General features: G+C 36.0%; 1 protein-coding gene across 2 annotated transcripts in view; it reads left to right on the top strand.

The window, feature by feature from the left end:
* Positions 1–15944, top strand: part of myom3 (myomesin 3) — a 70884-nt gene that overhangs the window by 40104 nt on the left and 14836 nt on the right. For both annotated transcript variants that reach the window (XM_079627066.1, XM_079627067.1), the window contains exons 16-24: positions 286–460; positions 548–669; positions 3354–3541; positions 8346–8472; positions 10527–10708; positions 11876–11990; positions 12075–12231; positions 13666–13772; positions 14138–14182. In XM_079627066.1, the coding sequence (XP_079483192.1) occupies positions 286–460; positions 548–669; positions 3354–3541; positions 8346–8472; positions 10527–10708; positions 11876–11990; positions 12075–12231; positions 13666–13772; positions 14138–14182 (1218 nt within the window). The remainder of the gene's footprint in view (positions 1–285; positions 461–547; positions 670–3353; positions 3542–8345; positions 8473–10526; positions 10709–11875; positions 11991–12074; positions 12232–13665; positions 13773–14137; positions 14183–15944) is intronic.

Raw genomic sequence — 15944 nt, 5'->3', positions numbered from 1 at the left:
AGAATGTCAGTAATAAATCAGTTGTTGGACCCCATTGACTTCTATAGTGTGTGTGTGTTTTTTTTCATACTATGGAAGTCAATGAGACCCATCAACTGTTTGATTACTCATAATCTTTACATTTATTCTTTTGTGTTCAGCAAACGACAGAAACTCATACAGGTTTGGGACAGCTTGAGGGTGAGTAAATGGATGAACTATCCCTTTAAGCACACTTCTTTTTCACAACGGTAGTGTATGTAAACTTGTACAGCTCAGTGTGGATTTTGTTCTAATGTGTTTTAGGAGTTCCTGCCCCACCAAACGGCGTCCAGCCCAATCGAGACACTAACAGCTCAGTCCTACTGCAGTGGAAGGAGCCTAAAATAACAGAGGGCATTGTGGGATACTACCTGTACTGCAGTGAGGTTGGAAGCGGACAGTGGCAGACCATCAACAATAAGCCCATCACCAAAACCAGGTCTCTTCTTGTTGTATCGTGTTTAAGAGGCAATTATGATTACAGACTCCAATATTTTTACTAAAAAAACAGTTTTTCTTGGCTCAGGTTTACAGTTCATGGCCTGAAGACCAATAAAGAGTATGTATTCAGGGTGAAGTCTGTGGGACTGGCGGGAAACAGCATCTACTCGGACGAGTCTCCTGCCATTCGAGTCAAATCAGCGATAAGTAAGTCTGAGCGGCCGGCCAGCGAACCAGTCGAGACCATGCAGTCAGACGGCTTTAAATAGGACGCCGTCCCGTCTAAAGTGCTGCCGGCTGTCTGTTTGAGCTCTAGAAAACTGGTTATGGTCTCAGTGTGAATTAATAATTCTCTGAATGAGCTTTCTGCATGAAGAGAGACATCAGGTGAAGTCTTTTGACTTGGGTTAGAGAGCAACCACCCAGAACATCAGCCATATGTGACCCTGGATCCCAAAATCCCCAAGACGAGTCGCACGGGTATATCTGTGGCAATAGCCAACAATACATTGTATGGGTCAAAATTATATTTTTTTCTTTTATGCCAAAAATTATCAGGATATTAAGTAAAGATCATGTTCCGTTGAGATATTTAGTAAATTTCCTACTGTAAATATATAAAACATGTATTTTTGTGAGTGAATGCAGCACAATCGTGAACATAAATGCACAACTTTAAAAGTGATTTTCTCAATGTTTAGATTTTTTTTTGCATCTTCTGATTCCAGATTTTCAAATAGTCATATCTCAGCCAAATATTGTCCTATCCTAACAAACCATACATCAATGGAAAGCTTATTTATACATCTCAATTTCGAAACATTGACCCATGTGACTGGTTTTGAAGTCCAGGGTCACACATAGCAATGTGCAAATTATATTCATGCCTTAGAAACCACCCACAGCACTCTAACATTGTCTTTAGGAAATGTACAAATGTTTTTTATAGTATTCTGCTGCTGAAGAACATATGCCCTTACAAGCTTCATTACGTGGATAAAAGCAGAAGAGACGTGATGCTCTCGTGCCTCACAGTCTTGACCAAAGACAAGCTTGTTACTCAAGAGATGTTGAAGTCATTCTGTCTGGCTCAATCCTGACAGTAATAAGCTGTTGTCTGACGGTTCAGCTTTTCTCGTTGTAATAACGTCTGATTCTGAGTGGCAGTCCTGCTCTGATGTGTGTTGAGATCAGGACAGATCTCCGTCTGTTATCATCGGACACCATGACCTGGCTTTTTTATAGAAATGATCACATTATCCTCACAGAAAACACCAGTGCTTTCATTAATTATTATTAGGTTGACCGCATGAGTTCCCATAATTCTCTGAAGTTCCATTAAATTAACAGTAGTTGGAGATGACTCTAATTTCATTGAAATGAGAGTGATTGTATTAATATGTCATATTTCTTTAATGAAAGCCTGGTGTGTTTCGGCCCTCTTTGCAGGCACCAGTTCAGTTTCCTTACATTTTGACTTGAATCAAATGCAAATGACATGAAATAAACTAGAATTGAAGCTCCTGAAGGAAGTTGCCTTGCTTGCAATTCAGCAAAAAAAAGTTTTAGGCAAGTTTAGTTTTTAGTGTTTCTGTGTGAAGGAAATGCCGCATTGGAGTCGTTATGCCAAATCTGCAATGTTTGAATGGAGTCTGCGTTCATGTTTAGTGGTCCGCACTGACTTCATCGCAGTAGTTTAATGTTCAGAAGTTTTAGAAGATTAAAAGCTGAATGTTTTAGGAACATTAACATTGTGTTGTCGCAAAAACACTGTAATAAATACAGTGTAGTTTGTATGCTTGCATTTATATGTGCATTTTGAGTTAAAGACTTGCAGACACATTTCATTTATTATATTTTAAAACAAAATAATTAGAACATTAAAACTTAAAATCATTAAATGTAATTCCACATATAATATGCTTGTCATACGCGATCTGATTTACCTTCCATGGGCAGAAATTAATATTACACACCTAATTTGCATACGGTTTATTATCTTAGACTAAAGCTATTAAAACATTTGTATTAATTAAAATAAAGCTGAAATTAAATAAAATATGAATTTTTAGATTTAAAAAAAAAGTTGAAGTTGAAGCACTAAAATTACTAACTGGAAATACATAAATGCTAAAACTGAACTAAAAAAAAAAATATTTCACCAAAATAGTAATGTTTAAAAAACATAAACATATATATATCTTTTTTAGTTTTTGTTTTGTTTACTTACAATGATAAAAAAAAAGATCAGAAGTAAACAAATAAGTGTATGAATGTATTTTTTATATATATATATGCACCAGGAGTAGCACTTTTAATTTTGTTGTGACAATGTTTTTACAATGACAATAAATAAATAATGAAATAATGAAATGAAATGAAATGAAATAAAAAATTAAAAAAAATAGTCTAAATAAACTAATAAAAATAACAAAAGCACATAACAAAATTACTAAAAGTTAAACTAAAATAAAACATTTAATGTAAAAAAATAAGCTGATTTAAAATATTAATAAAAAATATAATAGTATATAAATCAACACTGATTTGCATTTTTATGCATCGCACACTGAAAAACATGCGTCGCGTATAAAGAATTTACTGGAATTTCTGAAAGGACAATGAGGATGCTTCATTTTTAGTCCACGGAAACCAGGAACATTTTTGCATGTGAAATTATTAGCGCATTATCAGGACACCGGGGCATTTAGTCATCCTATTAATAATTTAGTTTTTTTTCAGCTGCAAAACACTGAGTGAATCAAATAATCACTTCTTTGATTCATTAACAATTAATAGCAAACATGGTGAGGTTCACTTCAGCAGTAATTCTACACAAAATGCAGCTCCAGCTCTGTGACCTCTGACCCTTCCTTCCCACATCACTGCAGGTGTGCCATCCTGTCCATCAGCCATCACTGTGCTGCACTGCACCGGAGGAGAGATGCTGATTGGCTGGAGAGCCCCGGCCAATCACGGAGGAGACCCTGTGCGCGGCTACTACCTGGACCAGAGGCAGAAATCCCAGAGCGCCTGGCGGGAGGTCAACGCCAAGCCCGTTAAAGAGAGACTATACAAGGTAGGGCTGCTCAATTATGGCAAAAATCATAATCACGATTCTTTTTTGGTCAGAGCTGAAATCACAATTATTTGACACGGTTAAGTCTTATTTCACGAAATGAGTCATTTTAAAGGAACACGCCGACTTTTTGGGACTTTATTCACCGTATCCCCCAGAGTTAGATAAATCCATACACACCCTTATCATCTCCGTGCGTGCCGTAACTCTGTCTGACTCACCCACCGCTAGCCTAGCTTAGCACAAAGACTGGAGGTAAACCATAGACATCATATAGATAGACGCCCTATCGACCGCTACTGCCTACTAGTGCGGTCGAGCCGTGGGGCCGCCATCTTAAACCGGTCACCCGCTCCACTCAGTGTATTCTGTATGGCAGGTGCAATGAGCGGTCAGCGCATTTAATTAATCATATCTCACTGAATACCGAACTGATTTTCACGCGGGTTTTTTTTCTGCAAAGGTCATTAATGCAGGACACATGGTTCGGCATATTTTAATATTCATAGTAGGCTTAACAGTAATATAATATTCTGATATAAGATATAAAGTGACCAGACGTCCAAAATCAATGTGATGTAGGATATAAGGTATTTTATAAATCACACACTATAAATATGATAAAGAAGCAGAAACAGATAGTTGCAGTAAAGTAATATATTTAAATAAGTTGAAGAAACAATAATGATTTGTGACACACACACACTCACTCGATTTGCGCATCGCCGCCATGTGTGTATTACACAGGTAACATTATTACATTGCTTCCTGATATCACGTGCGCAAACACAAATAACCTATATTTATATGTTTATACTACAGGGCCGTTGAATGCTTGTATCTGATAACCGAGAAGCTCTTGTAATTATTACTTTACCCAACCTCTCCATGCCGAGTGATGCATAAACATAGCCTAGCTAACGTTAGCTGGCTACGATTTCAGTACAGTAATATCAAAGATCCTCGCTCCTTCTCAATTATCTGGTAATATTCTATTCACAAAATACAACCAAAAGTACGGTAATGTTCAAATGTACTTGTGAAAAGTAATCCCGGGCCCTATTTGCGATGGTCCGCCGATTAGAACAGGAAAATGCTCCACAGTGCTCTGGAATCTGACTGCTGCTAAGCAACGAAACTAGGAGTACGACCGGTTTAAGATGGCGGCCGTATTTCTCAGTGCCCAGCGGCCAATAGGGCATCTAGTCTCTATATAATATCAATGAGGTAAATGGCTCCAGCTAGCATACTGCTCCCAATAAGTGACAAAATAACGCCAACATTTTCCTATTTACATGTTGTGATTTGTATAGTCACAGCGTGTACAAATAACAAGGTCACATGAGACACAGTCATCTTCTAACCGTATACATACTGGGAACTATATTCTCAGAAGGTGAAGCACATACTTCTGCGGAGTGATTAGCGCAACTCTCTGAGAAGTAGCAGTGCTTCGCCTTCTGAGAATATACGGTTATACATACTAGCTTAAATCAGTCATAAATAATAATTGCTGCTCAAAATTTAATTTCAATCATGCCAGGCACATCTGCCTTTTGTCTAACTTGGTTCTTTTACTTTAAATGTGTCACCAAGCAACTATGGTGTCCATGGAGACTTAATTAAAACTTAAAGCAATGTTTATTTTAGATTGTTTTCACTCTTTAATTAGACCGTGTTCAAGTCGGAACATCACATTATAGTGGTTTGATGAAACAAATGTTTCCCAATTGATTGTTAGTACAAGTGATGATTAATTTGTGGAGTATATGGACAGAGGCCGCGACCTTTATAGTTTTAAAGCCGCTCTCGTCATTAGTTGCTGCAGATGCACGTAAACAAACGCACCATTTAATTACTATACACTCACTCTATGTTGTGTCCTTTTTGCCCGCTTTCTGAGGTAATTATTGGTTGTTTAAAACAGGACTTTTAAGTGTGATAATGAACAAAACTGTCCACAAATACAGTGCAAATTGGTGTTCCCATCTTTGACAACATGTTCTTTTACATAAACTAGACTTAGCGTGAATACTAGTTCGCTTTCACATTGGATTTTGGCAGTTGTATGAACTAATATGTCGGATCTTAGATCAATAGGTGATCACACACCAGTGCTTTTATATGGAAAATCAATTAAGCAAGTACGTTCCTATAAGTACCTTGGTATCTACGTGGATAACACACTTAGTTGGGGGAATCACGTTGATACAATTTGTTCTTGTGTGCAGCAAAGACTGTATTTTTTACGTAGACTCAGACTTTATGGAGTTGACCAGAAAATTATGTGGTTGTTTTATTAATTCGGCAGTTATAGAGAGCATAGTTAGATATGGCATCACGGTTTGGTTTGGTAACCTTACAATTCAGGTAAAGTCGAAGCTTGCACGTTTGGTTAGAATAGCAATGAAGACCATTGGGAGAAAATAATTTTTGTCTCTTGAGTCATTATATGAACAATCGGTTCTGAGAGAAGCACATAAAATCGTGGTTGATCCATTGCATGTTCTGTACACTGAGTATGAATTGTTACCTTCTGGAAGACGATACAGATTTCCGATGTGTAGATATAACCGTTTTAAGAAGTCTTTTATCCCTTTTTCAATTAAATTGTTAAATGATGAATTATGTGTATGTATATGTATGCGTGTGTATAGGAATTGTTATTTATCATAATACTGGTGATTTTAATGTATGCATTTTAATGTTTCAATGTAAACACCTTGAGTCCAACACAAATTTCCTCTTGGGGACAATAAAGTGTATTTAATTTCATTCACTTAGTAAATAACAGCACACCTTAACAAGATGCATGATTTGAGGAATTATTCATATCTGAAGCACAAACTTAATCATTACAACCTAAATCTGACTAAAAAATAATGCCTTAGCAAACACTGATAAAGAATCTACAGCAAAGAGAACATATATCGATTTAGACCTTGGTGAACAAACAACATTTTCTGAAGGTTTAGGGCCTTTTTGGATGAAACTGAACATGTTTTTTGAGTTTTAAGCACTTTTTCTGTATCTGTGGAAAGTGTCGTGAATGCACATCGCCCTCTGATGGACTGAAATGGCCACAGCAACAGCTTTATGTCTCTTTATGTTTCTATTAACACTTTTTTTGGGGGGGGCGTGTTTTTGTTTGTTTGTTTTTTGCTCAATTTGCTCACAGGAAGACTCAAAGTACATTATGTTAATTAGAAAACATTGATCTTTGAGTCGTAGCATGTGAATCCCGTGTTAATGATTTCCGCCTCTCATTGAGCAGTCAGGGAGACACACCACCTGCCCAGCCTCATTACACACCATCAGAAACACACACGATCCTACACTCAAATCCCTTCGCCATTCCTGACGCCTGCCATCTAGTGGAGCTTCTGCGTCCCAGCAGGCAGTGGGTGGCCTGGTCTCCACGCTCAAGAGATTTGGGCTCTCAGATAAGCCTCTGATTTGATAAGAGGATTCAGGCAACAGTTAATCGCGAGTCTAAAAGGCTCTAGAAGGCCTGTGTTCCTAAATCCAATCCCAATTATGTGTGGCTAGGTGGCCACTCGTGGTGATCTTTGCTTCTCATCACGGAAACCCATGTTTATCGGATAAGTACCTCTGTGGCCTAATGGTCCTCCATATAGACATCAACCGGCGGATCAATACACCGGAGATAAAGGCTTTCCTGGGCAGGCGTGTTATTGGTAACTGAAAGTAAAAGTTAAACCATGAAGAAACATTTTCATTACTTGAAATAATATCAAAATAAAATATTTCATAAATAACTTTTTTTTTCAGCTAGTTGCAAAGATGCCATTCCTCATTTTTATTTATTTTAATTTGAAGTAATATTTAAACAAGAACTATACTGACATGACATTATGAAAACTGAAAATATAAAATAAAAAAACGAATTAAAAAATATTAATCAACACAAGAAAGTAAAGTTTGTCGGGACAAACATTTATGTTGGCTTGGCAAAGCCTTGTCTGAAATTTGAAAGTTGAAAATCTTAATGTGTCTAGCATCATTTAGCATTTTGTTAGTGCATTACTAGCATTAATTAGCACGTTGCAAGCTTTTTTTATTAGCATGTTGATAGCATGAATTAGCATGTTGATAGCATGAATTAGCATGTTGATAGCATTGGCATGTTACTAGCATGCCTTACCATTTGCTAACATCTTTCCCATGCATCTTTATAGCATGTTTTAACATTTTGCTAGTATTTTTTGCATGCTTTAGCAAGTTTATAGCATGATTTAGCATTTTGCATTTCTAGTATGAATTAGCATGTTGTTAAAAGGATATACCATTCTCAGCATGTTTTAACATGTTGCTTACATATTTTGTTTTAGCTCGTTTAAAACACATTGCTAGCATGAATGAGCATGTTGCTAGCATGTTTTAACACATTGATATAAATTATAAATATAATATAAATTAGCATGTTGTTAACATGATTTTACATTCTGTTTGCATACATGTTTTAAAACATTGCTAATATGATTTACCATGTTGTTAACTTGTTTTAGCACATTGCCTGCATGAAGTAGCATGTTGCTGACATTATTTAGCATTCTGCTAGCATGTTTTAGCACAAATTATCACTCTGCTAGAATGTTTTAACACATTGTTAGCATGATTTAGTACAAAGATGCAAAGATTTTAAAGATACTTTCAGCTACCAATAAGAGTGTCGTCCTCTCAGATGTTTTTGATTTTTTGTTTGTGCTTTTGGATTGTTTTGTCTTCTAGGGTTCTTTCTGCAGCATCCATTTTTTCCATTATTTGTCTGTTTTGTTTTTAGGTGACAGGCCTTGAGGAAGGGAATTTTTACCAGTTTCGTGCCTTCGCGTCCAACATCATTGGCCTGGGCGACCCTTCTGAACCCAGCGAACTGTTTCTATGCGAGCGCTGGACAATGCCTGAGGCTGGTAAGATCATGCACAGTTACGGGAATTATATAAGGGATTTTACATGTTTATATATATATATATATATATATATATATATATATATATATATATATATATATATATATATATATATATATATATATATACATACAGATGCCATTAACAGTTCTAGTGGTTTCCGAATTTCCAATCCTGACTAATCTTTTGTGAACAAAATATATCTTACTCTTTGTATTAATGCTATTATGCATAAGTAAGCAGATGTTAATATAAATTTTTGGTAACACTTTATTTTACAGTGTCTTTGTTACATATGTCACATGTACTTACCATAGTAATAATAACAGTAAATTATGCATAATTACATGCAACTAACCCTCACCCTAACCCTAACCAAACCCTAACCCTATAGTAAGTACATCTAGTTACTTAATATTACACAGTACTTACATATATAATTACACTGTAACAATGACACCTCAAAATAAAGTGTAACCACATTTTTACACTGTCCTTGTTGTCTTCCATATTTATATGATTCACTCTGTTTTATGTAATACTTTAGTTGATCTATAGTTGTGTTACTCTCCTGTCGATTTGTAGCATCCAAGGTCAAAAAACACTTACATTTTCTCATAATATACATTTCACATCACCTTATTTCTCAAAGAGTTAATTTGAAGATTCAGTCTCTCTAAACCCCTCCTTTCTTGAGAGCCTGCTCTGCTGTGATTGATTGGTCAGCCCAGTCTGCTGTGATTGGTCGGACGGCCCAGTCTGCTGTGATTGGTCGGACGGCCCAGTCTGCTGTGATTGGTCGGACGGCCTAGATTGGTCGACCACTTACAGCGCATGTCTGAAACCAATCTGAAATCTGAATTTCAGCTCCAGATATCAGCACTTGATACACAGTGATACATAAAGATCATTTTTTCCGTATCAATTCCAGTGTGAGTCCTCGTCCTTTTATACTTTTGAAGTGCAGCAAAGTGGATTCGCAGCTCTGAAAACAGCGTCTTCTCAACATGTCAAAAACACAAACCAAACTCTTCCAGTCTCAGCTACAACTACAGTGTTTGTGGGCGGGGCAAAGTAGACCTCGTTCACAGGCAGCCTCATGAAGAGCACAGGCTGGCATTATGCAAATTAGTTACATTGTTTCATAGAATGTAACAGGAAAAGAGACTGGAATTACTGACGACTCGTTTCTGCATTTGATCTTTAAAACTTTGCTTTTTACATTCAAAAACAGCTTTATTACACACTGCATGAAAGGCAATATCCAACAACAACAAAACTGTTCTTGTAGCAATTTTGATGAAGAAAAAATGGTTGGATATTTTGGAAACTTTTCTAATTTCATCAACGTATTTATTTTACATTTATGTGAAATAAATGTAATTTGGTAATATAACCTTATTCATTGCAAGGAATAAGGTTATATTACAAAATTACATCTATATTTCACATTTATATGTATTGCACAAATTTATTTGTTACACTTTTTAATCATAAGAAACAGTAAATGTGATTTGAGTTTCAATCTTGTTTTTAGAAGCTTCTCTGAACTAAATCACATCTGGCACATGGCTTTTTTAATATCATAAATCTTTCAGTTCTTTATATTTCATAATGATTTAATTTTTGTAGTGTGGTCTCTCTGGCACAGTGATACAGAATTCAACAATAGAAGTAGTTTTTCTTCCATTGTACTGGTTCACTTGTTTGCCATTTTTGAGGGTTATTTCACTTACAGCACATTCATTTAACCAGAAAGAGTGGAGACGGCACACTACATTTTTCCTTTGTTTATCAGTTGTATGCCTTGGCATGTTGTGAGCTAGATGATTTATTTATTTTGTGTTATTGTTTATAATATGTTCAAGCGGATAACACAGGTCATATAAAGTGGTGTGAATATAAGAAAAAACAAATGCATGGAATATAATTTAAAGCTGAAGTGTGTAATTTCTTCAGTTTTCGAACAGGTTTCCTGAACACAATAAAAAAAAATTTGAGTGATGATGGAAAACTGAATAAATGTGTTGATGTTCTTCATTCGTTTCTCGCAGGTTGTCCATATGATCTGGAGTTTAGAGAAGTGAGGTGCACGTCTCTGGTGCTGCTGTGGGCGGAGCCTATGTACAAGGGCCAATCAGAGATCAGTGGGTATATAGTGGACATCAGTGAGGGGGCGGAGTCTGAGGATTGGACCCCTGTGACAAGTGAGGCGGTGACAGAAACTCACTTAAAGGTCTGTTTAGTTTCTCTTTTTGCAGTACATTTATCAGGGTTGGGTAATATTCAGAATTTAAGAATTTGAATTGAATTGCAATCTAATTCTACATCCTTATTTTCATATTCGAATTGCATTTGTGCATCAGGAATAACAATTTAAGGCAAGACACTAAAGGTGAATGAAAAGAAAATAGTTTTGTATTACAAGTTTTCTGAATTGTTATGTTTAAAGATGTAAATAATGTGTTCTAATTAAATATGCACTAATTCTCAACTTTTCCAGAACAGAAATCTGAACATAAAGCCAGTTTCAGGATCTTGTTTCATTCATATTAGAGTTAAAGGTTTTTACAGAGTGGATTTTGGATCAGTGTTATTTTAGTTTTATAGTTTAATTTTGAATTAGCTTTTTTTATGGAAATGTTGGTTTCATTTTTAATTTTTAATTTTGTGATGTGTTTTGTCATTTTATTCGTTTTATATATATATATATATATATATATATATATATATATATATATTGCTAATTAGGTTTTAGTTTTTTAGTTTTTTTTTCAGTTAATATTTTTAGTGCTTAAACTTAAACTTATTTCATCTTATTCCCAGGCAACATTTCTAATTTTAATGTAGTTTAATTATTGTAACTAATATTTATATTTTATTTTATTGTACTTCAGCTTTATTTCAATGAACAGAAATGTGTTTAATAGTTTTTGTTTTAATTAATGATAATAACCCTGTATCTCTGTTTATTATTACCATAAATCAAAAAATATTGTCAACAGCCAGAAAAAGAAAAAAAAATCACCACATTTTTGGAAATAAATTGACATCAGGCGAGTGATATGATATGAAGAAATCCCTCTGTAAAACCCTTCAGAATATAGATAGGAATAAAACGGTAAAGTTTGGTGTAAGTAAAGCTGCTGAAGTGGAGATTTCTGACAAAGCCTTTAAAGATGTGTATATAGTTAAAATACAGATGCAAATAGATCAAATGCAATAAAACAATGTATTTGGGATGTTTTCTATCCACTAGTCTGAAAGAAATATGGAAGCAAAATAGCCCAAAATCTTAATATTCAGCCATGCGTGAAAAAACATTTGCAATGAAATGCATCTCCCAGAAGTCCCAGAAAGCTTTGCCAGAGGACTGAGCTGCTTTGGGATGCTTGTTGATCAGGTTGCAGGTCTGAAAGCAGGTCAGATGTACCGTCTGCGCGTGTCTGCTGTGAACGCCGCTGGAGTCGGCATGTCTTCTGTGCCGTCGGAGCCAGTCAGAGCGCAGACTAAAGCAGGTCAGATCCCTGGAAATCTGCATAATGATGTCATTCTCGCTTCACACGGAGTTGCATTTAACTCTATCCCACGTTTGCCGGCAGGAACCAGAGAGATTGAGATGGGAGTTGATAATGACGGCTTCATCTCCCTGAGCTTTGAAGCTGCTGATGTGGCTGATGGAGACGTCTTTAAGTGGAGCAAGAACTACGGGAAAGCGATTGATGCTGGACGAGCCCGCTTGGAGAACAAAAACAACAGGTCTTTTGCCAACATGTCATAATATGAGCACAACAGTGACACTTTTTCAGTAGCTTTGGTTCTGGAAGTTTGTTTCTCATTTATTTTTGCCATAGGCAACTCCAACAGTTTGTCAATTAAGACTTCTAAACTGTGAATCAAACCAACCAACATATATATATATATATATAAACTGATTAAACACAAAAAAGACAGACTCCAAATTTGAATTATTTTATGAGCAAATGATTCTCATCCCATGAAGCATTGCAATGAAGTAATCAAAAACTGATGCTACAATATTAAACTATTAACTTAATAAATATAAAACAGCAAATATTAAGATATTTAGCATGTATATTAATTATCTTAATATACACTCTGTCAAATATGGACAAAGCCAAACATTGGGTTAAAAATGTAATGTAAAAATTTTACCCAACGGCTGGGTTTGTCCATATTTGACCCAAAATTGGGTTGAAACCACCCAGCATTTTTTAGAGTGTATGCTGTTTTATTTATGTATATATATTAAAATATAATACAGTTATATTAAAATGTAATAAAAAATCACAATATTACTGTTTTTACTGTATTTTTTATCAAATACATGCAGCGTGTGTGTGTGTGTGTGTGTGTGTGTGTGTGTGTGTGTGTGTGTGTGTGTGTGTGTGTGTGTGTGTGTGTGTGTGTGTGTGTGTGTGTGTGTGTGTGTGTGTGTGTGTGCGTGCGTGCTTAATACACCCTAACATTCTTAAAGAAATTGTCACTGAAAAAATAAGAATTGTTGATATTTACTCAACCTCGTGAGAGTTTCTTTCTTCTAAGGAAAAGAAAATCTGAATCTTTAAAGAACACCCTGGTCCTTCTTTACCGTATAATGAAAGTAAATGTGGACCAAAACTTGTTATAGAATGTCCCATAAAGGTATTTCATATGTGTTGTGCTGAATATTCCCAGTCTTCTGAAGCTATATGAACACCGGTGAATCTCGAAAAATTAGAATATGGTGCAAAAGTTCATTTATTTCAGTAATTCAACTTAAAAGGTGAAACTAATATATTATATAGACTCATTACATGCAAAGTGAGATATTTCAAGCTTTTATTTGTTATATTTTTTTATGATTATGGCTCACAGCTTATGAAAACCTAAAATTATAATATTGTGAAAAGGTTTTCATAAGCTGTAAGCCATAATCATCAAAATTATAACAAATAAAGGCTTGAAATATCTCACTTTGCATGTAATGAGTCTATATAATATATTAGTTTCACCTTTAAGTTGAATTACTGAAATAAATGAACTTTTGCACCATATTCGAATTTTTCGCCTGTACTTCCAATCTTCTGTCACAGAAGAAATTAATTCGTACAGTTTTGTGTTTGGGTAAATGCTGATGATGATTTGGTAAACTGTAGCTATAAACCTGATTGAGATGTTATGTGTGTCCAGGTCTGTTCTGACCTTCACGGACGCCTCAGAGCAGGACCTGGGCCTGTACACAGTGGAGCTGAGCAGAAACCCTGACGTCTCCTCTAGCTTCACCTTCACTGCCCAGGGTAGATATTCATTTCTATCCCGGCATAATGCATCACCTGAACACGGGGGCATAAGACCTTGTGCATCTGTTCAGCTTGAAAACTTGATGCATAACTCGTCTTTTCTTAGTGTGACCCCGGTATTTTATCATCATGCGGCCGTTGAGTAATGTTTCGTCAAGCCCCTTTGCCCTAAACCGTGCTGTACAAGATCTGTGTGTTTTAATCCTATGAAGTGTGACTGTGTGTGTTCGATATCAAACTGCATGACAAACACAATCTTTAAACTTGAAATCTCATTTGCAAAGATGTCTGATCATTCTGACTGACAGCAGCCGGTATCTTTGTCTTGATGGTGTGATTGAATTTGGCGTTTTCTCTCTCAGATCTGGAGCGACTGACAGAACTCAGCTGGCACGTCAGAAACCCGTGTAAGTGAATCCAATGCACTTCAGAAACTGCGTAAGTCTTCAGAGAATCTAAACAGTAAACACTATAGCGATCAAAGTTTAGGGTGTGCAAGATGTTGTAATGTTTTGAACAAAGTCTCTTCAACTCACAAGGCTTCGTCTATTTGATCAAAGATACCGTAAAATTGTCAAATATTATCTGTTGTAATGCGTTTTAAACTGTAATTTATTCCTGTGATCAAAGCTGAATTTTCAGCATCATTACTCCAGTCTTCAGTGTCACACGATCCTTCAGAAATCATTCTAATATCCTGATTTATTCAATTCAATTCAATTGACATTTATTTGTGAAGCGCTTTTCACAATATATAGCGTTTCAAAGCAGCTTTACAGAAAATGTTTCTTCATAACAATTTACAGTAATTTGTTATCAGAGGTGACTGTCCAATTAATATCCATATGCAGTTATTATAAGTTATGATCGTAATGATTACATATATAGAAATGTATATATATATATATATATATATGTATATGTATATATACAAACATATATGCCCTGTTTACACCTGGTATTAAGATGCATTTTGGTCGATTGGATCATTTTGGACGATGTGAAATACAGGTGTAAACAGGTGTTTCTCCGCCGTCTCGGCTCGTGTTCGTATGTAAATCCCGCGAGCTTATTTTGTCCATTACATTGAAAGATCTGAAAAGCCTAATTTACCCGCCCATAGACCCTCCCCTCGAAGAAATCAGGACAGAAGTGACTGAAAGTGGACAAAAGAGACGGATTAAAAACACCAGGTGTAAACGGGGGAATGTGTTTCCATACTTGTGATCCGATCCACCAAAACGCATCTTACAGTTTTTTTCGATTGCTAAACGACAGTGAGCACAACTGGAGCTACATGTGCAAAACTCTAACTACAGTCTGCACTACCAACAGTCACCTGAGCTAAACAGTTCACATCACCTGCAAAACTCACTCCAAGCAACACAACTCTTAACACATGGCTCAAAACAGGCTCAGTGCAGCCAAACACTATGCACAACCCTCACTGAGATAACACACACTGTCACTCAGAACACACTGAGAGTAAAAACACTAGCATCAAACACCAATGCAGAAAATACAAACTTGTCATCTTTACAGTTTGAACAATTTCAGTGACTTCATACAAAGTAATATTTTCTTCAAAGAAAAGAGTGACATTCTTTCAGATTTATTTAAATTTTTAGAACATAACAATTCTTTAAAAGAAAATGAAAATTAGCAGTTTGCTTCAATAGTCTGTAGTAATTTACGGAATTACAGTAATGAGGAAAAAAAAGGTAGAAACTAAAAGTACATGTAATTCAAACAAATAATTGAGGGGCTAATCCTGCCTCTCTCTAGCATCAGGCCACAGGTTTTCATCAACATCACATCTAATGTTCTCTCTTGCCATGCACCTGCGGAAGAAGCTTCTGGAGTGCCTTATCCATCCCTGCAGTCCTATGAACTCGTGTCCTCACATCCGGCACGCATGGCTTCCAAAAGAGACATTTGGTCATGTGGGTGGGGGTGACCAAACACTTTCCACCTCCAGGCAGAGAAAAACTCCTCTATTGGGTTGAGGAAGGGTGAATATGCAGGCAGGTACAAAACCATAAATCTGCGACAATAGCATTTTCCTGCGCATCTGAAAATATTTTTCCGCTTCCTCCTGTTGGGGCCAGCCTTTGGGTTCTGTTGTATATTACAGTATATACAGTTTTTTTCGATTGCTAAACGACAGTG

Source organism: Phoxinus phoxinus (genome assembly GCF_949152265.1).
Source record: "Phoxinus phoxinus genome assembly, chromosome: 10".
NCBI classification, from domain to species: Eukaryota; Metazoa; Chordata; class Actinopteri; order Cypriniformes; family Leuciscidae; genus Phoxinus; species Phoxinus phoxinus.
Note: the sequence above shows the minus strand (reverse complement) of the source record. Positions and strands in the feature narration are given on the sequence as shown.